At 34.2% G+C, this 22,486-nt stretch overlaps 2 protein-coding genes across 2 annotated transcripts in view; one reads left to right on the forward strand and one right to left on the reverse strand.

The window, feature by feature from the left end:
• The window catches only part of LOC128018364 (beta-1 adrenergic receptor-like), a 5,565-nt gene extending 3,369 nt beyond the window's left edge, over positions 1-2,196 (forward strand). The window contains exon 2 of the mRNA XM_052603839.1: positions 510-2,196. Coding sequence (XP_052459799.1) covers positions 510-1,422 — 913 coding nt within the window. The 3' untranslated portion in view covers positions 1,423-2,196. The remainder of the gene's footprint in view (positions 1-509) is intronic.
• A 15,250-nt stretch (positions 2,197-17,446) lies between these two features.
• fmodb (fibromodulin b) lies at positions 17,447-21,806 on the reverse strand. Its single transcript, XM_052603428.1, has 4 exons — positions 21,714-21,806; positions 21,529-21,562; positions 18,496-19,452; positions 17,447-17,974 (listed from the first exon to the last, which is right to left on the reverse strand). Exons 3-4 carry the CDS (start codon positions 19,436-19,438, stop codon positions 17,823-17,825), a joined length of 1,095 nt encoding a protein of 364 aa, XP_052459388.1. The 5' UTR covers positions 19,439-19,452; positions 21,529-21,562; positions 21,714-21,806; the 3' UTR covers positions 17,447-17,822.
• Positions 21,807-22,486: the final 680 nt, after the last annotated feature.

A 22,486-nucleotide genomic window follows, 5' to 3' on the forward strand; every position in this document is an offset into this window, starting at 1 on the left:
CAGTGGACTTACCATGGGCTTCTCTTCATAGATCTCCAGAAAATTGGAAGAAGGAAGTCGAGTGATGTCATCAGCGTGATTGTTATTTCAAAATAAGAGCTTTTTTGTTAAACGGTAACACCAGTGACACAACTCCAGGGGACCACTACTTTCTTTATATATTTTATAATATTTATTTAGCATTTTGTTTTTTAATGTAATTTACATCATATATTTGATAGTTATGGACACATGGTTGTATTTCAAATGAAAGAAAACACTGTTTTTGACCTCAAAATAAAGCATTTTCCCTCTGTACATGACTGTGGGGACGAGCACTTCTGTGGTGCTTGGAATTCTAATTAATTAATAAAAATCAAATATTGCCACATTGATGGCTCAAGAAAGTGTAATTGTTCAAATAACATATTGTTTCATTTTAAAATATAAAAAAAATTGTAAACCTAAAGTGTTTTTCAAGTGTAATATTTCTGTAAAGGCTAGGGACAGAAAAATGGACATTTCCGTAGAATGACCCAACACAAAGTGCTCCTGAATAAGTGTAGGGCTCGAATTATTGCTTGTGTCGTGTGGCTGGTCTCATCTCTGATCTCCTTCGTCCCCATTATGAATCAGTACTGGCGTTTGGATTTTGGCAATGATACAAACTTGAAAGAATGTAACAAGGACCCCAATTGTTGTGACTTTATAGCAAATGTGCCATTTGTTATACTTTCATCAGTGGTTTCATTCTACATCCCTCTACTCATCATGATTTTTGTCTATGCACGCGTCTTTCTCATTGCCACACGACAGGTACAGCTAATCGACAAAAACCGTTTGAGGTTCCAAAACGAGTGCATAGAAAATCAGGTACAGTCCACGGACTACAGCAACTTACCTTCGATGTGCAAAGATGTCGGAGGAACGTCGGCAAGGCGGGAAAGTTCCCGAAGGCTACCATTGAGAATAACCATCGTCAAGGAGCATGAAGCCCTCAAGACACTAATTATCATGGGTGTCTTCACACTCTGCTGGCTGCCTTTCTTTGTGGCGAACATCATCAATGTCTTCTATCGAGATGTGCTGAACAGGGACATTTTTCGTTTATTAAACTGGTTAGGCTACATCAACTCCGGCCTCAACCCAATCATCTACTGTCGAAGCCCAGAGTTTCGTATTGCCTTCAAGAACCTTCTTGGCTGTCCCTGGTTGCCCTTTCTAAAAATGAACTTCCTTTTCAAAGGGCTTCGGACTCGATGCCCCTGCTTCCTGGGGTCTATGGAGCCAGGAATGCCTGGAACATTCCAGAAGACCCCCACATTGCCTGAAGAAGGGAGCAGCCAGAGCAGCTTCAGGAGCGAGGAGGCATTGCCGGGACTGCCACGCTCCAGTGGCAGCACCTTCTTCAGTGAATTCTCCGAAGCCGAGGCAAAGTTATGAGTTTTTCGTCTTAAGTGCTTTCAGTTAACTACCTGTAGAGTTTTACACTTTACCTTGATAAGATTTATTTTAGTACTCATAATGTCTCTGGTCATTTTTTCTTCTGAAGTGCATAATTTTTGTTTATAATTTTTGTTTAAATTACTTCTTTATTATGCATATAAGTTTTTGGTCTGTATTGACAAACAACGAATCGGTGCTATGCAAGTAAGGTCAGTTTGCTCTATATCAAATGTCAAGTGAACTTCAAACCTGCTGTAATCATATGACCCAAAACTAAAATTGGATATTGTTTTTACTCTGTTTATAGAGGCCTTTCAGGAAAGTTTTTTCCTAGAAGGGGGACACACACTTGTCTATCAGATGAAGCTGCAATGAAGTGGAAAAAATGTACACAAATGCATATGCATTTCACATGTAAACAGTCATGTACGCCAGACATTACAGCCTCACAAGCAGCCTTTCTGTCAGAGCATCTGACTAGTGTTTAAAGGTGCTCCTGCAATCGTCACACCATTGTAAGATATAAACTGCAAACTTTTTTTATAGGGTTACATTTTGAAACAAGAACCATTTTATATGTCTCAATGATTTAGTTTGCTCTTTCTGTTTGACTTTGTTTACTGCAGTTTCGCCACTCTTGTAGTATTTTCCCATTTAATAATAGTAATTGATAGGCTTTGTGCTTTGTTTCCTAGTTTTTGATGTCATGTTAGAGATGTTAGAGGACAATATTTCTGTAAATTTGCTGGATTTAATAAAATATTGCTTTAACCTGCAGTCATTCTTTCGAGACATTTCTGTTACATTATTATACTATCCTAGTTTAAATCAGAAATAAAATACAAGATCGTTTCTTAGTAATTCTCTACCGTTAAAATAATAAAATAAAATAATATTAAAATAATAAAAATTAAAATAATAACGAGAAGAGAATAATAAGTAAAGAGATTCAACATTCATTGTTATTATATAATGGATTTTATGGCAGTTTAAATGTTGTGGTTCGGTATATTATCACCCAAATTAATACACGTTATGAACTTAATGGTATAAAAATCCCCAAAAGTTTCACAGGATATAAACGTAGGCTACCTAAAAGTGATGTACCGTTCTCATCTTAGAATTGCTTTTTTTTTTAATCTCTGTGCCGGAATACTTTTGTCTTCTCCCTGGCATAGGTGTCCATCAGAGATCAAGCACGGGCATGGATGCAGGAATGGCACGTCAAGTGTGCTTCGCCTGTCTACTGAAAAAAAAAGTATATTTCATCTTGAAATATTACTATTATTGAGTTATTCTCATTTTTACTTTATAAAATCATTAAACATTTCACAGCAAGAAGACAAGTGAATCGTAACCTGATGATGGACATTACAGTTATTCTAAAAGGCTTTTACTTGCTAAAGAAGTATCAACTCTCAATCAGACGACAGGAGACGTGTAGTAGATTGTGTACAACAGGTTTGCAGCAGTTTTGACCATGTGGGTAATTTAGAGACGTAATGTACCAAATATGATTCAGCTTTATAGGGTTGCAATACATCACAGTAATTTACTGATAATGATTTACTTAAAAAACAACTCATCATATATTCTAGTTTTTTGAAGAAAAAAATGAAAATATACTATTGTATTATATTCTTGCAAAAAAACAAATACAAAATATATTTAAACCAAATGCTGTTCATTTGACCTTAAAGAATCCAAAAATAAGTTTTCATTAGAATTATAGTTACAGTTTTAGTAATTTTCTTGTATGGTTTTGTAATTTCATTTTTTTTCTTTTCTTTTTTTTTTTGTTTGGTTTAAAATATTACAATACATCAGTTTAAACTTTAAAAATTGTAGTCAATAATAATAACCTTGTATGAAAATGTTTAAATGTATGTGCGTGTAGATTATTTGTCATTTTTACAAATTCAGAGAACAGGATTATTCTCAGAAAGCAATGGAAACTCCGGCGCAGTTTCCCTGGCATTATTTGTGGTATATTTGTCCAGTGTTCTGCGAGCAGAGCATGGTTTGTTGTCTTTGCTTAACCTTCGGTCTGGTTTACTCTCCACTGTATGTTTTGTCTGGTTTGTTTTGATTGTATGAATCAGTGTGAGGTCCCTTCAACAGAATCTAAACAGACATCAGCATGTTATTCCTGTCTCACACTTGACCTGTTTATTTTATTGAAATCGTAAGACTGTTAAGCAACACAGACTAAAGAAGAGTTGTTTTGCCATCCATCTGGTGTAGATACAGTTTTGGTGTGCAGTGTTGATCTCTGGCGCCGGCTCCTGCATGCTGTAATGAGCTTTCAGAGATGCTGATTGCTGATAAGATCCAAAAAATAAATTAAAAATAAATAAAAAAATTGAGTGAAAGAAAAAAAAAATCTTCTTTACATGTGGACCAAATTTCCCCCTAAAATTGTATTTATTTCATTGTTTTCTTTTATTACAAATGAAAGTATTTGCATGTTGCACAACATCCGTTTTGGCCTTGCAGAATTGTCATCATACTACACATATCCCAGTTTTTCCATTCTTCAGATGTGCACATGAACCATAACCATGTTTAAGTGCACACTCGGTAGTGTGCATCCCTAGTGCAAGAGACTGGTCTGGTCTACAACAAAAGCTGTAGTGTGTCTTCTCATGGCCTGTGGTCTTCTAATACATGCAAGTGTTTTTACAGCTAACGACAATATGTGCCAAGAATAGGCCCATGGGAACTCCTTTGCATGGCTTGCTGTGTTCTGCTTGAAAAGATTTGAACCTGCAGCCCTGTTGGTTAACGCTTCAGCAGAATCCAGGAGAGAGTGAGTTAGAGGAGATGGGATAGGTGAAAAAGGGAGAGTTAAAAACCCATGTCAAGTTGAAGGACAGCATGGCAATAGCTCTCTTTAGACAGAAGGTCAAAAAGGAAGAGAGACAGTGAGTTTGACTGCATCTGCCCGCTTCTTCGCAGCGGTACATTGCTCACATTTCTAAACAGGAAGATGCAGGTGAAATACACAAGCATGGACATGCTTGTGTGCTTCTGCTGTTAAAAATTGATTTGTAGTTTTCTGGTAATCCTCTTTAAGCCTAAATCACATAATCCATACTGTATTTTTAGATTATTTGTTTATTGCTCTCCGTCTTTGCCTATTTCTAGCTCTCTTTCGGTCTTTGATATCAAGTATGAAATGTCCCTCAGGACACTGACATTTGTTCTGTGTAAACTGAACCATTATCAGACAGCATTCGTAATTTATAATAAATAGTTTGTTGAGTTTTTCATTGCTGATTATGAATGTCTTGAATGAATCCAATGAATATTATGTCATTTGATGTCCTCTAGATCTACAGTCATGCCCACAAATATTGGCACCCTTGGCAAATATGATCAAATAAGGCTGTGAAAATTCATGTGCATTGTTAATCCTTTTGATTTTTTGTTCACAAAATTGTGTCCTTTCATTGGATAATAAGAATTTAAAACGGAAGGCAAATATCATAATGAAATCATTATTTTCTCAAATACTCGTTGGACACAATTATCGGCACCCCTAGAAATTCTTATGAGTAAAATGTCTCTGAAGTATATTCCTATTCATATTCACAATTTTGAGCACTCCAGCATGATTACAAACATTAAATTATCCAGCCATTGCTTTCTGTTTCACAGAAATATAAAGAGGAGGGAAAACAAAACCCAAATGTCCCTTAATCATCCATCACACTGAGAAAAACCAAAGAATATATTTCTGATGTGCAGCAAAAGATATTGAGGCTTCACAAATCGTTGAAGTGGCTTTAAGACAAGAGCTAGAGCAGTGAAAATTCCCATTTACAACATCAGAGCAATAATTAAGAATTTCCCACCAACAGAAAACGTTACAAAACTGCCTGGAAGAGGACGTGTGCCTATATCGTCCAAATGTGCAGTGAGAAGGAGAGTTTGAGTGGCTAAAGACTCTCCAAGGGTCACAGCTGGAGAATTGCAGAAAATAGTTGAGTTTCTGGTTCAGAAAACCTTTAAAAAAAATTGTCAAACAGAACCTACATCAACACATGTTGTTTGGGAGGTTTACAAGAAAAATTATCCTAGCTCATCAAAAAACAAACTAAAGCATATTCAGTTACCAGCCATGGTTGGAATTTTAAATGGGACTGGCTTTTATGGTCAGATGAAACTAAAAAATGAGCTTTTTAGCAGCAAACACTCAAGATGGGTTTGGTGAACCAACCCATTCTCACTCCAAAGGCATCAGAAACCGAAGCATGGTCGAGCGCCCCTAGCGTCACTTTCATGACGCCAAATATGCCTCTCGGCATCAAATATCGAAGCACTACGACCTTCATTGCTTTCAGTGGGAAACTTTTGGAGTCAGAATTCGACACGAGGACATGAGATGTTTATCGCTATGAAATCACGTTCAAGAAGTCTCATTCAGCACACATCGCGATACTTGCTATCAGTTCTACAGTTTGGGTGAGTAGTCGTAAATACGCTCTTTTAATGCCTTTTATAAAATGTATTCTGTCTTCTTTATTAATCAGATTAGCGCCATATGTTTAATCGCTGTATTATATCGGTCATCCGCGGCTGTCTTTGAGTTTCATTGCGTTTAAATAAATGAACACAGCTGCTAATTAGTGTGATTAAACTCTGTCTGTCAGGTGACGTGTCATAGACCTTCGATCCGTTTTATATTATTATTAATTTCAGGATCAATGATGTAAGTTGTATTTGTAGTAAAATCATGGTAATCACGACACTTACAATAGTAATAAATGAAATGTGAAGTTAAAACACAGTAAACGGGACATTAGTAACTATAACTGTAGTTTTACTATGGTATATTAATAATCAATACAACAATACAATAATCACCAAACCAGCTATGTTTGTATCACTGAAATGTTAGTGTTTGTATGTGCTTTTATATGACAGATATCACAGTAATCATATGTTATGTACCATGCTTTTAATACCTTTTAATGTAAATCCAAAAAAATTTAATAAAAATTAAAATAAATAAATGATTAAAAAAAATATATTTTTTCATCTTGCAGTTCATTCATATCAGTTTATATCTAAATATTATGCTCACAGATCATTATTAACATTCTGTATATAATTCAATTTTATTTTCTCTCCCCTTTTTTATTATTTTTATTTTTGTTTATAGCTGAAAAGACGTAAAGGAAGCCCAGTGGCGTTTCTGGAGAGGGATTCCTTAAGAAATGGAGAAGAAAGAAAGCTGCGGAGGCAGATATATGCAGCAGTAAGTCTGTGATAGTTTGTCTTGTCACACTTGCCATCTTTGCACTTGACCACTTGATTACTTATTTGACATCTTTCCTGTATTTGCCCTAGTGTTCAAGTGAGCATGATGACCACAAGTGTGTCGAACTTTTCATGACCTGATGACTGTGTTTCCCAATGTGCTTTGGCATTATTAAGACCAGGGACAGTCTCGTTCACACACTGTCACGTACACACACTCTCAAGAGGCCAAGACTGCAAGTTTGGGTATCTGGACAGGGTCAAAGTCTTAAAAATGATCCCTAAAAACAGTCGCACATCACAGTCTTAATTATCCAGTTTAACACTTGTATGATATTGTAAAAGCCCCAGGACGGTCTCATCTGACACTATCAAAAGAATTCATATGACTATAGCTTGCTATTAATTACTTGTTTTCTATATAGGGTGCATTTAACATTTAATTATACAGCATCTTTACAGAGGCTGCTTTTACGGTCTAAACAAAACACAGTGTAATGTATAAGTTGAATGTAATGTAATATTTCCTTCTTTTCTGTCTTACAGGATTGTTTGGTGGTTACGCTTTAGTTCTCCATCATGCACAAGGACTCACTTCGTTAACTCTTTATCCCCCGCACACACAGAAATGGTCCCTGGATCAGAGATTAGACTTTGCAGTGGTTTGATTTTTGCAGAGGATGTAACTTTGTTTTAATTATAAGCTCATAATGAATACATTACAGAACCAGTGATGAAAAAAATAGTTAAAAATAGTATTTTTCGTATTGATAAAGCATTTTGTTCTCTTTTTCAAGCTTCATACAGTAGACTTTTTAGACTTTAATTAAGAGTTTTAGTAAAGGAGATATTCATACACAGTCATCCCCTAGCTCCAGTCATGAAGTGAATTCATGATGTTATTGTCAAAGCTAGCAGGTGTTTATTTTCCTGAACACTTTATCTGTCTTTCATTGTTAAGACAATCATTGTTTATTTGATGCTGTGCTGATAGAGTTTTATAGATGATATTGTACACTTGACATGCATGTCTTCATGGTGTTTTTTTGTGAGTTTGAAACATTTACATTGTGTTGTATAACATTTTGGTCAATTTAATTTTTAAGAAAATTTATCTTTTTCCAGTGTTCTCTGAAAGACATACTGTATTTACTGTTTTGTTTTTTAATAAAAGCATTTTCATTTGCATACTGAAAATAGTTAATGTTTACAACATAACTGCCTTTTTATTCTTTATGGTGGCAAAAACGAGCTTGGTGGTGACAGAGGATGCAGTGTAGTAAATTGGGCATGTTGTCTTTAAATGAGTTTGACATATCAATAAATAATGGAAGATCCTTACAAAAATATGCATGTTTATTATGCTTTATGTATTTATTTGTTCATTCATTCATTCATTCATTCATTTATAATTTCTGTTTTTATTCCTAGAGTTCAAATGGTAGAGAATGGTAAATCACAGAAACACAAATGTGAACAATTTTAACTTTAAAACACAATGTAATATACAATGTAAATTTTAGAAGCACATCATTTGATTAGTAAATATATTTGTCTTTGGTCAAAAAAAAAAATCTTAAAAATGTGTCTTATATTTAATGAGAGGAATCTATCTGTTGGATACAACTGCGACTGCTGGGCATGTGCACATCAATATTGCCCAATTTTTGTCAAGCTGAACAACGGAGGAAGGTGTTGACGTTAATAAAACAGAATCTAATAAGTAGCAAGCTTAATCTATTGTTAACCGAATCTATCCCTTCAGCTGAAAAACGAAAGACATCGGTCATACATGGATAAGGAAGTGTGACGCTGCTGCTCAGCTTTGATGTCATTGGCTATGAATTTTCAGGACAGTCTGTGGTTGGACTATCTTTTAACCCATATTAAACAGCGCATCATTTTAAAAAGTATGTTTTGCTGCTATCATCACATTAGTAATATATTAAGTCAACAATGAAGTGTTGCTATCTTGAGAAAAATTACATCTTTAGCGAGATCCTAATCCTAACCCTAAGCATAACTTCAATGAACTACAAAAAACAGCCCCCTAGTGTTGCCTTTCCATAGACAGAACGACGGAGGCTTGTGGGTAATTTAGTTTAAAACTTTTTATTAATGAAACGAAATAAATTATTTATTTTAAGGAAAACTGGATATCTAAATATGTTCATTGTGCAAACATCTGTGATATATTTGAGAGGCAGGATGAAATGAAATTTCCATTTATTTCTGAAAACTGAGCTCAACATTATTTTATCAGCATAGCATAAGTAATAATCCTGCCCATTTTCTCTTTGATTCGTTAATTGGACTCTGATTTACAGCCAGTTTTGGGCTCTTCCGGGGGGTGCTACATATAACCTACATATATGTATTCTCCTCATCATGGACAACAAACTGAGCTGAGTCTCATTTATATCTGACAGTTTTCACAGTCCTCTGTTTTCTAATTCTTACATCATTGCTATTATACCTTTTGACAGGACATTGTGAGGCTGATGAAACATTGAAAAATTAGAAAGAAATGATTTAATAATGAAAATAATAGATTATTTCTTTGATTTTTGAAGTAAATGGCAAGAAATATAATGGTTGAAACCTGTAACAACTTGCCTTTATCTATTCCCCACTGTAAAGCAGTAATCAAGGACAATGTAGGACAGTGCTAAGAATATTAATTTATATATATATATATATATATATATATATATATATATATATATATATATATATATATATATATATATATAAAACTAATTAGCAAAAATCAGTGTAAAAATGTCCTCCTCACCCCTGTATCTTGCTCCTCAGGTGCTGGACATCAGTAACGTGCATGCTCTTGGTACGTTGAACATTCCTGCTACATTCTCAGTTATCCCTCAAGTGTTTGTAACAATAAAGCCCATGGCACCATCTTGTAATGCAGAATAATTAATCTCGTAACTCCCTTTATTTCACAAAAAAATGTGCATATTTGCTACTAATATATAAAAAATTACTTTGTGGTGTACTGATGTCCCAGATGTTATTAAAAAGTTTTTCCAAGTCTAAAATAAACACATATGAGCCTACCTAGTAAAATTATGTATTTACCAAAAATCTTCAGAACTCAATATTCACCATTTTCATTTTATTGAAGCATAGACTATAAAGTTGATAAAGTAGCATCAAGACAAATAAGATTCAATGAAAATAATTATCATCAAAATACATTAACCTCATATATAAATCAGTTCACACAGATGAGTGATGAAATGTCCTTAAAAGTCACACAATCCCATTCAGTCAACTGTGATACAGATCATGTGATACATATAAGACATGTGATACTGTTTCAGAAAATAATGATTCCCATCATCACATCTAAACTGGTTTCATCTCCCCATCGTGATCTTCTTCTCTCGTGTCTGGAAACAGTTTGTGGCTAATATCCAGCAATGATGTGGTGTAGCTTTTTCTCAGCCAGAGGATCTCTCAGTCCTAAGATCCCAGACCTGGTCAAAGTGAAACAAACAAATGCCAATTTGTTTAGCGACTATGTTAATTGAATCGGATTTCACACACCGAATGACAACCCCTCCATGAGATAGTTTCATGATCACTTTATATTCTTCTTCTTGTTGTTTACTTGCTATTGTCATTCTTTGTTCACTACCCGTTTCATCTATATTAGATGTTACTTTCTCTGTTTTCTTGATCGCATTATATTCCAAACACTCCTATCTCTCCCAACTTCTTCTTTAAATCTCATCTCACTTCCTGTCTTCTCACTTCCTTCCGCCATCATCTGCCCAGTCACAGTCTAGCTGTTGCCAACAACCGTGCATGACCATGAAAAATGGGAGTCAATCCCATAGACTAGGACCCGTTGTAACTCCCAACACAATTATACGTTAACACCCTTGATTTATAGGAGTTCAGGACAGGTTAAGAGTGTAACTTTAAAGTCAACATGATATCAAAATTGACCCTATTTACTTTCTTAATGCACTTTACTGGTCATATTGTGTGTCATTGGTATATGTCATTCCAAAGAAAAATGTTTGTCTCCGTAATCTTTAATCAAAATGTAGTAACTGGCTCTTCCTCTGAAACAACTTTCCTCTTCCTTTGAATTTAATCTGATGGCATGGATGAGGACAGGCAGATCTGGGCTTTGTTAGTGTTGCATCAGCTCCATGTTGAAACTACACTATTTTAAAATCGTGAAAAACAAAAAAATAATAACTAAGTAATAACTGGGCCTACCCCTCTAAATTTGTCATTTAAAATAAGAATGATTTTTTTAATGCCATTTATCTTTAATATTACTTCAAGTGATAGAATAATAATATGAATAAAAAAGAACAAATAACAAAAAAGTCCCCTAATTTAAAAACCATTAGTTTTTGTCATATTAAAATGGACAATTATTTTAATCTATTAGTTAATCACCCTTGTGAAAAATAAGTGCACTTAATTGTACTGAATGTACGCTTAATTTGTAATAAAAAGTGTACTATTTTTAAAATGTACTTATTACTGAAATAAAAGGCCAGTTAAGTGCACTTTTCATGACTTTTTATTAACACCCTTTTTTTTAAGTGCACTTTGTAATATCAAATTAAAAGTTTTAAAGCACATTTTAAATTGTTACATTTATTAATAATTAAGGAATTAGACTCATTTTAATGTGTTGACAAACATAGTACAGTACATTTGACAGTGCTTTATACATAATTATGAAACTGCATATAAATAACTGCATTTCTGACTTAAGGTCAGAAAGATCTAAGTTCAACTGATTCAATCTTAATGAGATGAGGCTGAGAGTCCTTTTCCTAAAATAAAAATGTCCTACTTGAGCCTTTTATTTTCGGCCAAGCTTAATTTCAAAACCTTTTGATACAGATGTAAATCAAATCTCAAATGAGGACACCATGCTAGATCTTATAGGTAAACTTTTGGAGAAGCACCAGACTGGGAAATTTGATTCCATGATTGAGCTTTTGTAAAATCGCTCTACAACGACACCATCTAGTGTTTAGTGTCGATTCACCCAAACAAATAAATCGTTTATTCGTGAATTCTTGGCTGACAAACATTTTGACCAATATTTTACAGCTTACAATTTATTTATTTATTTATTTATTTTTTAGCTACTAGTATATTTTTCATAAGGTAGGCTACTAGTAGTTAATTTGCCAATATTGCTTATTCTTCACACAGCTAATAACTTTTTAAAGATAGTAGTGTGTGGGTGTGGGTGTGTGTGTGTGTGTGAGAGAGAGAGAGAGAGAGAGAGAGAGAGAGAATTTGAAAACACTTTTATTACAATTTAAGTGTTTTAAAGCATTAAAAACAAACTATTTTAAATAAATTAGATAAACTGAGTAAAATAAAGATTGTCATCTACAACAGAGCGCAAAGTCTCTCCATAACACCAAACATCCTCAAACATCGCAATACATGAAGTAACTTTATAAAACCTAAAATCAATCAAAATTCTTGACTTTACCATAGCACCAAACATAGAAACTAGATTAAATTCCTGATTTTGTTCAATTTTATCTTTCCGACTCATGTATATTGCCATTTTGCTTTTGCCCAAAACAAAATTTAACAACTGACACTCTCTCTGTCATCTCTTTGTATATTTACAGTTTTTCTCAGTCGCTTTGGTACATTTCTCTAATCATTCTTGAGATTTGCAAAACAGTAAGTGCATTTCTCAAAACAACTCGTACAAATATCAAAACACAATGGATGGCCTGCAAAAGCCAGTCTCTTGCTCAAAATCCTTAGTTCATCTCTCAAAAATAAATATCTGTGTCAATGAACATGTCAGTGCCATCAGAATGACAAGTCCTTGTGTCATAGTTTACGGATAAGACAGTCAAATTGCTTAGTCATGTTGTCAATTTAACAGTGGAGGGATGTTCTGATGTAAACTACTGTATTGAACAGTATGCCATATGCTTATGTATGCCATATATCCATTTCAAAACTACACATTTACACATTACTGTTTGTGGGATGTTGATTGAAAGAGACTGGATAGAATTCCCAGTTACACTTTTACTAGTGGTCTGACCAAAAAAATAAAAAAAATAAAAAATACTTTTACAATGCCATTGTGATATAGAAAAGGAAATATGGGAACAAAGATGAAAATAATTCCATTTTCAGAATTTGTAACTCTTGTGTTGTCCTTTGTCTATACAGTATAAGCTTTCCTACTGAAGATTCATGAGATGAACCTTTGAGCTATTTCAGAGAAATGGTTTATCATTGGTTTATCATCTACATTCTCTTCATTAGTAAAGATTCACTTGCACAATTCATGCCAAATTGACAAAACATCTAATAATAGTGTGTAAAAATACAAATAAAAAGTGTGCTTGGCAGTTTATGACAACTAGATTAACCATTTTGCATTTAATGACTAATACTATGAACTAAAGACTAGATGTTTTGAGGGTTAAGACTATTGCACAGAAAACTGTATAATACATTTTGAGCAACATGATATTAGCAACTGATAATGTAGGAAACCGCAGATAAATGTGCGTAATCAATTGCATGAATGTACAATAGCAATCGCAACTTGTTCAAAAGAATGAGAAACTGGTTTTATGATGTGTATTAATGACTAGATGATGTGGAGGTTGTACAAGTAGTTTTGAAAATTTCATTTCTGTTTTGAAAAATGCACCAAAGTGACTGAGAAAAACTGTAACACCAAGGATAAAAGTTTGCATTGAAACTTCTTCATCAAAAGACTATGCTATGACAATTCATAAAAACATGAAACACAGTCTCCCTTTGTGAGCAAAATGGGCATTCATGGCTTACATCAGGATTCAACACAGATATAAAAGCATTTACAGCAATAATACAATGTAAAATCCTCCACTGCAAATCTCCAATTTTCTTATTTAAAGTCATTTAAAATCAATTAAACCCCAATTGTGTTGCCACCGCATCCACTTTCATAAAATCTGGTCCTGCCAGACTCATTAATAGACGAAGAGTCAGCACTTTTGCCTTTACAAAGACTTTTGCCAGTGACATTGATGCATTAGTAATGTCCAGTCTTGCACCATAAAGCAATGGCTCTTCCAAAAGCCAATACAACGATGTGGGATTGCTTCTCCTTTGGAGTTTAAAAAGACTCCATACTTTAAAAAGATTCCAATAAAAAACTGGAAATTCCTCCACATTTAAAGTTTTTGGGTCCGATTAAAAAAAGGATTTGTCCAGATTTAGACCTGCACCAGTTTTTAAAATAGCCCTTGCCACTGGTCTCCAACTCCAACTCCAACGTTGTATAAATTGTAGATGAAATGTTGCTGTCCTACTTTGTAGATGCACAAGTCCTTGACCACCTTCTTTCTTTGGTAAGTACAAGATGCTATGAATCACCCAGTGCATCTTATCCCAGAAGAAGTCTATCAACATCGGTGGCTCAACACAAGTCAGTCGATGCCAAAGAGATGAAGCAACAAGGTTATTAATAATAAGGGTTCGACCCCTATAGGACAATATTTTCTTAATTAACTTCCATTTATCCAGTCTACACTTTATTTTCTCAATCATCCCTTCCCAATTTTTTAAATGAAAAGACTCATCCCCCAAAAAAACTCCCAAATATTTTAGACCCTTAATTTTCATGGTTGACTGTTGTGGTGAAAAAACAACTAAACAGTTTGACCAGTGTGGGTCACACAATGACAAAAATACTTTAGATTTTGGTGGCCTTGGCCAAATTATTGACACAATAACTAGGTTTTGAAGCATGAATTCAATGTTTTGGGTGAGTTACTACATTTTGCAGACATGCTATAAAGTTTTGAAGCTCCTGCAAACAGTTGTGACATTTGCACTCACAGTTTAGAGAATGTTAAGACTGTTTCGAAAAATGTGCCAAAGCAATTGAGAAAAACTGTAAACAGAGCTTTGTTTTACACAAGAAAACATTGTATAATGTTACATGTCGTTAGTGTTTTTAAGGTCATTGTTTTGTGGGTGACAAAGTGTGTTTGTCGGCTGTCGACCTTTGCTAGTGTTCTGGAAGAACGAGTTGATTTGAGACCTGAAGAAAGTGTTTTGGTAGTTGTAGTGCATTTTGATTATGAAATGAACTGCTTTGCCAAGCTGAACATTGGTTAGGAGAACTGTGTGAATAAGTTTTTCAAAAGTGACCTAAGTATTGAGAAATGTGTTCTAGCATCTGTAAAAAACTGTAACGGCTTTGTTAGATAAAATGTACACAAGTACACATGATTCAAGGAGAATACACATTTTTTGCACCTCTTAATTTGATAATATTGCAATGATTTTTACTTCCTGTTCAGCAACATTTACTTATTTACCTTCATGCTTTTGAGTATGGGTGTAAAAAAAAATAATAATTACAGTATATTCAGTGCACAGTTGTTTTATATTTTTTCACATTTGAATAAATAAATTTGTGACTTCAAATCAGGTTAAAAATATTTATAGTGATTGGAACACAACTTTTGTGTGTGACTGCTCAGAGACCCCAGTACAAGACATAAACTGATTGTTCATGTTCCACCGGGCTATATGCTGACATTTCATCAGCTCCTTTGTACAATGTATGACAAACTCATCTCCAGTAATTAACATTAACACTGTCCTCGTGGAACAAGGTCCCATGCTCGCACTGAAGGTCAAGGCTGTTTATTAAACCTAATGAATATGGCTCGATTTAGCACATTCTGATAAATCTGATAAAAAATACCTCAAAATATTTCCAAGCAACAATGCATTGTACTGTGACAAGGAGATTTACACCGTATATTCCCGTTGTTTGCTTGTGTGATGACAGGAGCTAGGATGACGTCATCACTTCCGTGATGTCTCTTTACATTTGCTAGAAATGTTTTTGTATTTCTGGTGTCAGTTGTAGTTTTTTATTTCAATTGCAGTTTATTAGGGTTAAGATACAACTAAGTTTGATATGGTTCATTATCCTTTAAAGTTTATTTATAATATAGTTTAAGACAGCATGTGGTTTGTGTTGATTGCAGATAGATGCACATATCAGTGGTCATCGCATCGTGTTATGTCTACCTTAGTTTCCCTAGGATATATTTTTCCCATTAACCACACAGACTCAAGTTGTAGTTATGTGTTATTTATTATTTTAAGTCTGTATTTATCACCACATCGCAAACAGTTACCTGGCATGCTGCATACTCACCATATCCTGGTCCTGTGACTCCTCAAAGGAGGAGGCGGGACTACAGCTTTCCTTTTTCTTGTGTTGGGTTAAACCATTTCTACTAATAGGGAAGGGACTTATCCCTTGGTGACGCAGATAGAATATGTCTTATGTTGTTATTTACATTTTACTTATGTTGAAGAATTGCATTTATGTTTTTATTTTATGTATTTCTGAAGTTTAATGGACTAAATGGTTAAATTATCTTGTGTGTATGCTTTAAAGATATCTGGTATTGATGCCCCTGCAGTTGGGAAGGTTTTTTATTTTATTTTAATTTTTTATGTAATAAGCCTGTCTTTTTATGTCTTTTTTATGTAATACTGTAAGTCAGTCAACCTTTGGTGGAAAAGGTGTTTGTGTGTGTGTGTGTGCGCGCGCACTCTTGTTTTTGTGACACTTCAGGACACAACTCTGTATAATGATATGGGTATGACACAGGTATTACAAGGAGAGGGTGACTTATGAGGACATAACCCATGTCCCAATTTTTCAAAACGCTTATAAATCATACAGAATGAGTTTCTTTGAGAAAGTAAAAATGCACAAAGTTTCCTGTGAGAGTTAGGGTTAGATGTAGGGTTGGTGTAGGGCCATAGAATATACAGTTTGTACAGAATAAAAACCATTACGCCTATAAGATGTGCCCACTTTTCACAAATGTGAGCATGAGACAACACTTACTGCGAATATGTACATCTCTACTTCTACGCTGGCATTTTATAAATGTCCTCTTTGGATGAAATCTGGGTTCTGAGCCTATCTACAGTAACATCTTCCCTTGACCACCACGGGACACATTACGACAGCCTGTTTATTTATTTTTATTATTATTCATTTATCATACATTTTATGGATATTAGACAAAAGATAAAGCCAGTGATGCAAGCTTTGAACAGTTTGTAGTGTAGGTAAACTGTAGTGTTTCCAGATGATTTGTAAAGAGTGGTCAGAGCTTTTCAAGGTCTTCATAGAATTCTACAAGGAATTGAACATTCAGATTTTTAATCTTTCCTCAATTGTCAGTTATTTATATTTTAATGAGGTCATCCTCTTAACTTCTTATATTGTGATCACATTAAAATTACTCCTAAGGCAATTTTTGTTCCACTGCCAGAAATAATAGCGAAAGATTACAAAACAAAACCCCTATATTTCCCAACCAACACCATTATTTGTACCATGCATTTACTAAAAGGTTAAAAATAAACACAATTACCTATAATTGTGTTTTAAAATAATACTAAAATGATCGTTTGCACCCTGTAGTCAAGTACACTGACTTCATGCAACTTATCATTACATTTTTACTGCATGCTCATCATGCCTGCGTTTAGTATTCCTAAGGAAGCTTGTTTTGTCGACATAATAGATTTATACATCATCTGAAAGCTGAATAAATATGATTTCTTTTGGTGTAACGTTTGTTCGGATAAGATAATATTTGGCAACTATTTGAAAATCTGTAATCTGAGGGTGCAAAAAAATCTAAATACTGAGAAAATCTCCTTTAAAGTTGTCCATATAAAATAAAGTCCTTAGCAATGCATATTACTAATCAAAAATTAGCTTTTGATATTTACGGTAGGAACTTTACAAAATATCTTCATAGATCTTGATCTTTACTTAATATCCTAATGATTTTTGGCATAAAAGAAAAATGTTTAATTTTGACCCATACAATGTTTTTGTTGTTGTTGTTGTTTTGGCTATTGCTAAAAATACATCACAGTGACTTAAGTCTGGTTTTGTTGTCCAGGGTCACATTTTACTAAAAAAAGATAGCATGTGAATCTCTTATTTCCAGGATGTTCTCTCTCTCTCTCTCTCTCTCTCTCTCTCTCTCTCTCTCTCTGCTCAAGCTTGACAGCAGGTTCCTGTGGATGTGCTGATGTCAGGCCTACAGGTCGATGTTAGTTGCCAGGCGCAGACAGAGCGCAGCTTCAGTCGGTATGTCTTGGGCTTTAATTCCATTGGCCTCCAGGCGCAGTACACGCAGATTAGAGTAATTGTTTGTATCCACAACTCTGCAGAAACTGCTCACTGAAAATTCTGGAAAATGTAGGGAAAACATTAAGTTACTGTCTTATCCAACAAGGCACAAGCAGAGCCTACATTAGAACAACTTTGCCTAATGCTACAAATCACACAATATGTTTTCATGGAATGTGTGAAACAAATTATTCTTTTTGAAGACCATTTGTGATATTCTTCAAACCTTTTTTGTAGGTGTTTCTTTAACTAGGGACATTTTGGGTCTTGCAGTGTTTTAGAAGTGAAAGACTTTTGGTCACTTTACATTGTGTCTTCAACCACTTTCTATCTCTGCTGGTTATAATTTAATGAAGTAGTTTACGTGTACTTTGTCACTATTTCTTTTTTTTATATACGAAAATAATAATTTCAACTCTGTTTAAATGCAATACTTACTGGTAATACAATAACTGGCTGTTTTGAAGCATGCCATTAGGACAGGCATATTTTTAGGAGAAGATTTGCATTTAAGCCTTTGCACTGCCTTGTGCGTATATGTGTACTGTACAGTTTTCAGGTGCGTTTTTTTTCTTCTGTACCTTTGATCTTGTTGGCCTGGAGATACAGATTCTCCAGATTGGTACTGATAGTAGGGATCCTTTCCAACTTGTTGAAAGACAAATCGAGCTCCACAAGTGAGCTGACATTGAAAGCGTTGGCTGGAATTCCCCCGTTGGTGAGCTGGTTGTGGGACAGCCGTACGAAGCGTAGCTCAGGCCGCTGGCTCAGGAAATCAGCAGGAACGCTGGATATGCGATTGTACTCTAGGTAGAGTTGGCTCAACTTTGGGGACAGGCTTTCTGGAATCTTCTTCAGTTGGTTCCTTCTCAAGTCTAACAGGGTCAAGGACAGCAGACCCTCAAGAGCATTGCCGAGGTCTTCAATGCTGTTCACTTGGAGATGCAGGGCTGTCAGGTTGCTCATTCCACGGAAAGATTCGAACGGGACCTTGGAAATATTGTTGTGATTCATGTGTAGATCTCGTAGGGAACGTGGTAAACCCTGTGGAACCCGGCTCAGGTTGTTGTTGTGTAAAAAGAGGCGCTCAAGGTTTGGTAGCTTGGTGAAGACTTTGTCACCAATCTTGTCAGAGCTCAGTTTATTTGTGTGGAGGCTGATCCAAGCTAAATCTGGAGCATTATCAAAGACACCGTTTGTGATGCCCGTGATCTGGTTGTTTTGTAAGTATACGTACTTGATATGAGACGGGACAAACGGCACGTGCTGTAGCTTGCGGTTGTTGCAGTACATCGCAGTGGGGTAGGAAGGAGGACAGTCGCACTCCAAAGGACAGTCCAGCACAGGAGGGTCATCCTCACCCTCTGCTCTTAGAGAGGCATGGATGTTATAGTGACTGCGGCCATAACCGTGACTGTAGGCTCGGTTGCGCAGATAATTTAGCCAGGTTAAAGAGTTGGTTGGATGTGTCATGGAAAAATCGACAAGCCTTGCCAACATCAGCAGCAAAATCCAGCCTTTCATTGTGACTGAGTTTCCTGTCAAGACAAAAAATATATATATATGCGCAAATATAATTTTTGAAACTTGATAAATGTTTATTTTTATATATTTAAATTAGTCATTTTAATTAGACCCCCCCCCCCCCAAAATCATAATTATGCAGTGTAAATTCTTTGAATTATTTAAAAATGATCAAATAAGGATGTTATTATTCTTCTGCATTTTAAAAATTGAATAAGTAATATTATAAATTATCTGTAATAATATTTTATTATAATTATATATTTTCTTACAAATTATTTAAATTATTATTAAATTATTAAACAATATTGTGTTTATATTTTTAGGATTAAATCTAAAATTACTACGTATAATCTAAAAATACTAATGAAGGAGTGGATGCCATTTTTTCTTTAATTGAACGCATCTCTGACTCCTGGTCTTCATTCATCATATCTGGTCCTTGGGTTTTAACTGTACATTCCCCTACACTAAATACTTAATAAATTTGTAATTTTTCAGTTACATCTTTTAATTATTAAAAAATGTTAAATAAACATTAGTAGTGGTAGTGGTAGTAGTATCATTATTATTATTATTATTATTATTATTATCATTATTATTATTAGATTTATTTATTATTAATTTAGTAAATTTTCATTAGAAATGACCTGCAATAAAGGAATATTTTTTCATTACAAACTCTTTGAATCGCTATCAAATTATCAAATAATATTATTATTTTTTAATTATTAAAAATTCATTAATAATTTATCCTTAAAAATCCTTTAAATTATTACCAATTAATCAAATTACATTATTATCATTCTGATTATTATTCATAATAAATTCAATGTTTTGATAAATACATTTTAGTCTGTCATGCATTTAATTATGTGACTAGTGACACTGAAAATTCTTTTTAAATTTCATGTCGTAATTTTTATTTAATCTACATTTTTCAGATGTACGTAAAACATAGTACATAGATACATATAATAACAAGTAAATGCATATAAAATCCCAGATTTCCCATGGTTTTAGACCCCACGTTATGCAGTCAGTATAGTCACACAACATTTCTTTGTGTTTAATATGAGCAGCTTCTAAGAACATTATTACATTCTACAATCACTAAGGCACAGACATGCATACTGTAGCTCTTATATCCTCCTGACAATGGTTTCCATATATATACTACCATTAGAATAAATCATCATCATTATTTACATGTGGTATGTTTTATATCTCTCAAAGCAGAGTTGTGGTTAAAACTAACATCATAACAATTCTCTCAGGTCAGGGCAAGTATGCTGCGTGTGATATAGAGTAGGTGTTTTTTTCTCTCTCTCTCTGTAAGAAAACTGAAGGTTTTTGGGAAGAAAAGTTTTGCCTGAGGGAAGCTTCGGTACTGTTTACAGAGGTGATGACTGATAAATCCATCTCTCTATGATGTTGACAACTTCAAACTGGTATAATAATATGGTACACAGTAATACATCTGCTTACATTCTTGTTTGAGCATGTATTGCGTTATTAATTTGGTTTGATAATGATGTTATTAAACATGGATTAAACATGTTTATTCATGTATCTTTTTGTCTAATTTGTTAGATAAATGATATATGTCTTTCTTCAAAACCCATAATTAATTTAAACACAGTTAAATTCAAATCAAATTCATTCAAAATAATTCATAATTCACATTGATTGTAACATGATAAATATGTTGTAACATTGCCATATACGCCCATATATCTTCATCTTCTCTCATTTTAATTTTATTTATATATTTATTAAAAATTAAGTTTCCGGTTTCTGGCTGAAGACATAAATGTCTTTAAAATGCCAATAATGTGTAACATTATTCCCTTTCATGATTACGTAATACATGTCAGAGCAGATATACTGAATTAAAATGAGAGAAAGTTTAGAGGGGAAAATTAATAATTGTAAATTATTTAAAATTATTGGAGTATGTTTTGCAATAAAATAATTATTCCGTAATAATAATTCAGTCATTCTACTATATAAACTGCAAAAACAAAAATGCTTGAGGCATTTTGTATCATGCAATATATCTGCTAAAATGAAAAAGATTAAACACATACCTATTGCTGAAGCCTCTCTGCTTTTTGGATTTTGCTTTGAGGAATGAGAAAAAAAAGGTACAAAAACATTATGAAAACATCATGATGGAATGAGAACATTATCCTAGTACACCCTGAATGTTTGTATTACATTCATATTCCTCTAATTGTAAAAAACATGCAGAACAGAAGAACATTAACTGTACCTTGTATATTGTGCCCCGTGCAGCCGTTTTCACAGTATACAGTAAATTACATTCCAATAAATGGATACAGTTGCGCAGCCCAGAGCCTTCAGTGCAAAGCCAGTACAGTGAAGCTTTGTCTACTGCCTCACTTACTTGTTGTGTTGTGTTTTGTGCCTTGAGGCTTTTGTGCATATGAGTGCCATGTGTGAGAAGGCAAAACATCTGCATTTTAACAACCTTACTTCATAGATTCTGTCAGGACGGGATCCCTGCCTATTCATTATCTCTATACAGGATGAGCTTTTGTACGTGTACGTGCATTTCTGGGGCATTTGACTTAGTATGATGGGGCATGTTTTACCTTTGGTTGGAATTATAGTGGTTCTCTATACTGGAAAAGGGATTTCTTAACATTAAACTCAACTGTGAACTCTACTCAAATAGCTTGTGCAGTTGAATCATCTCAGATTTCAGTAAAACTACTAAAACTGGACATGTCACCGTAGCCCAACCAATTTTCTTGACGTTAACCACTGGCTAGCAATAGCACAAGCAACATGTTAAACATTACTTTGTGTGTTTGTGTGTGTGTGTGTGTTTGCTCTTGTTTTTGTGACATATCAGGACACAACTCTGTATAATGACATGAGTATGACACAGGTATTACAAGGAGAGGGTGACTTATGAGGACATAACCCATGTCCCCATTTTTTAAAACGCATATATAGTAAATCAAACAGAATGAATTTTTTTTTTTTTTTTTTTTTTTTTTTTTTTTGAGAAAGTAAAAA

Source organism: Carassius gibelio, chromosome A8 (assembly GCF_023724105.1).
Source record: "Carassius gibelio isolate Cgi1373 ecotype wild population from Czech Republic chromosome A8, carGib1.2-hapl.c, whole genome shotgun sequence".
Lineage (NCBI taxonomy): Eukaryota > Metazoa > Chordata > Actinopteri > Cypriniformes > Cyprinidae > Carassius > Carassius gibelio.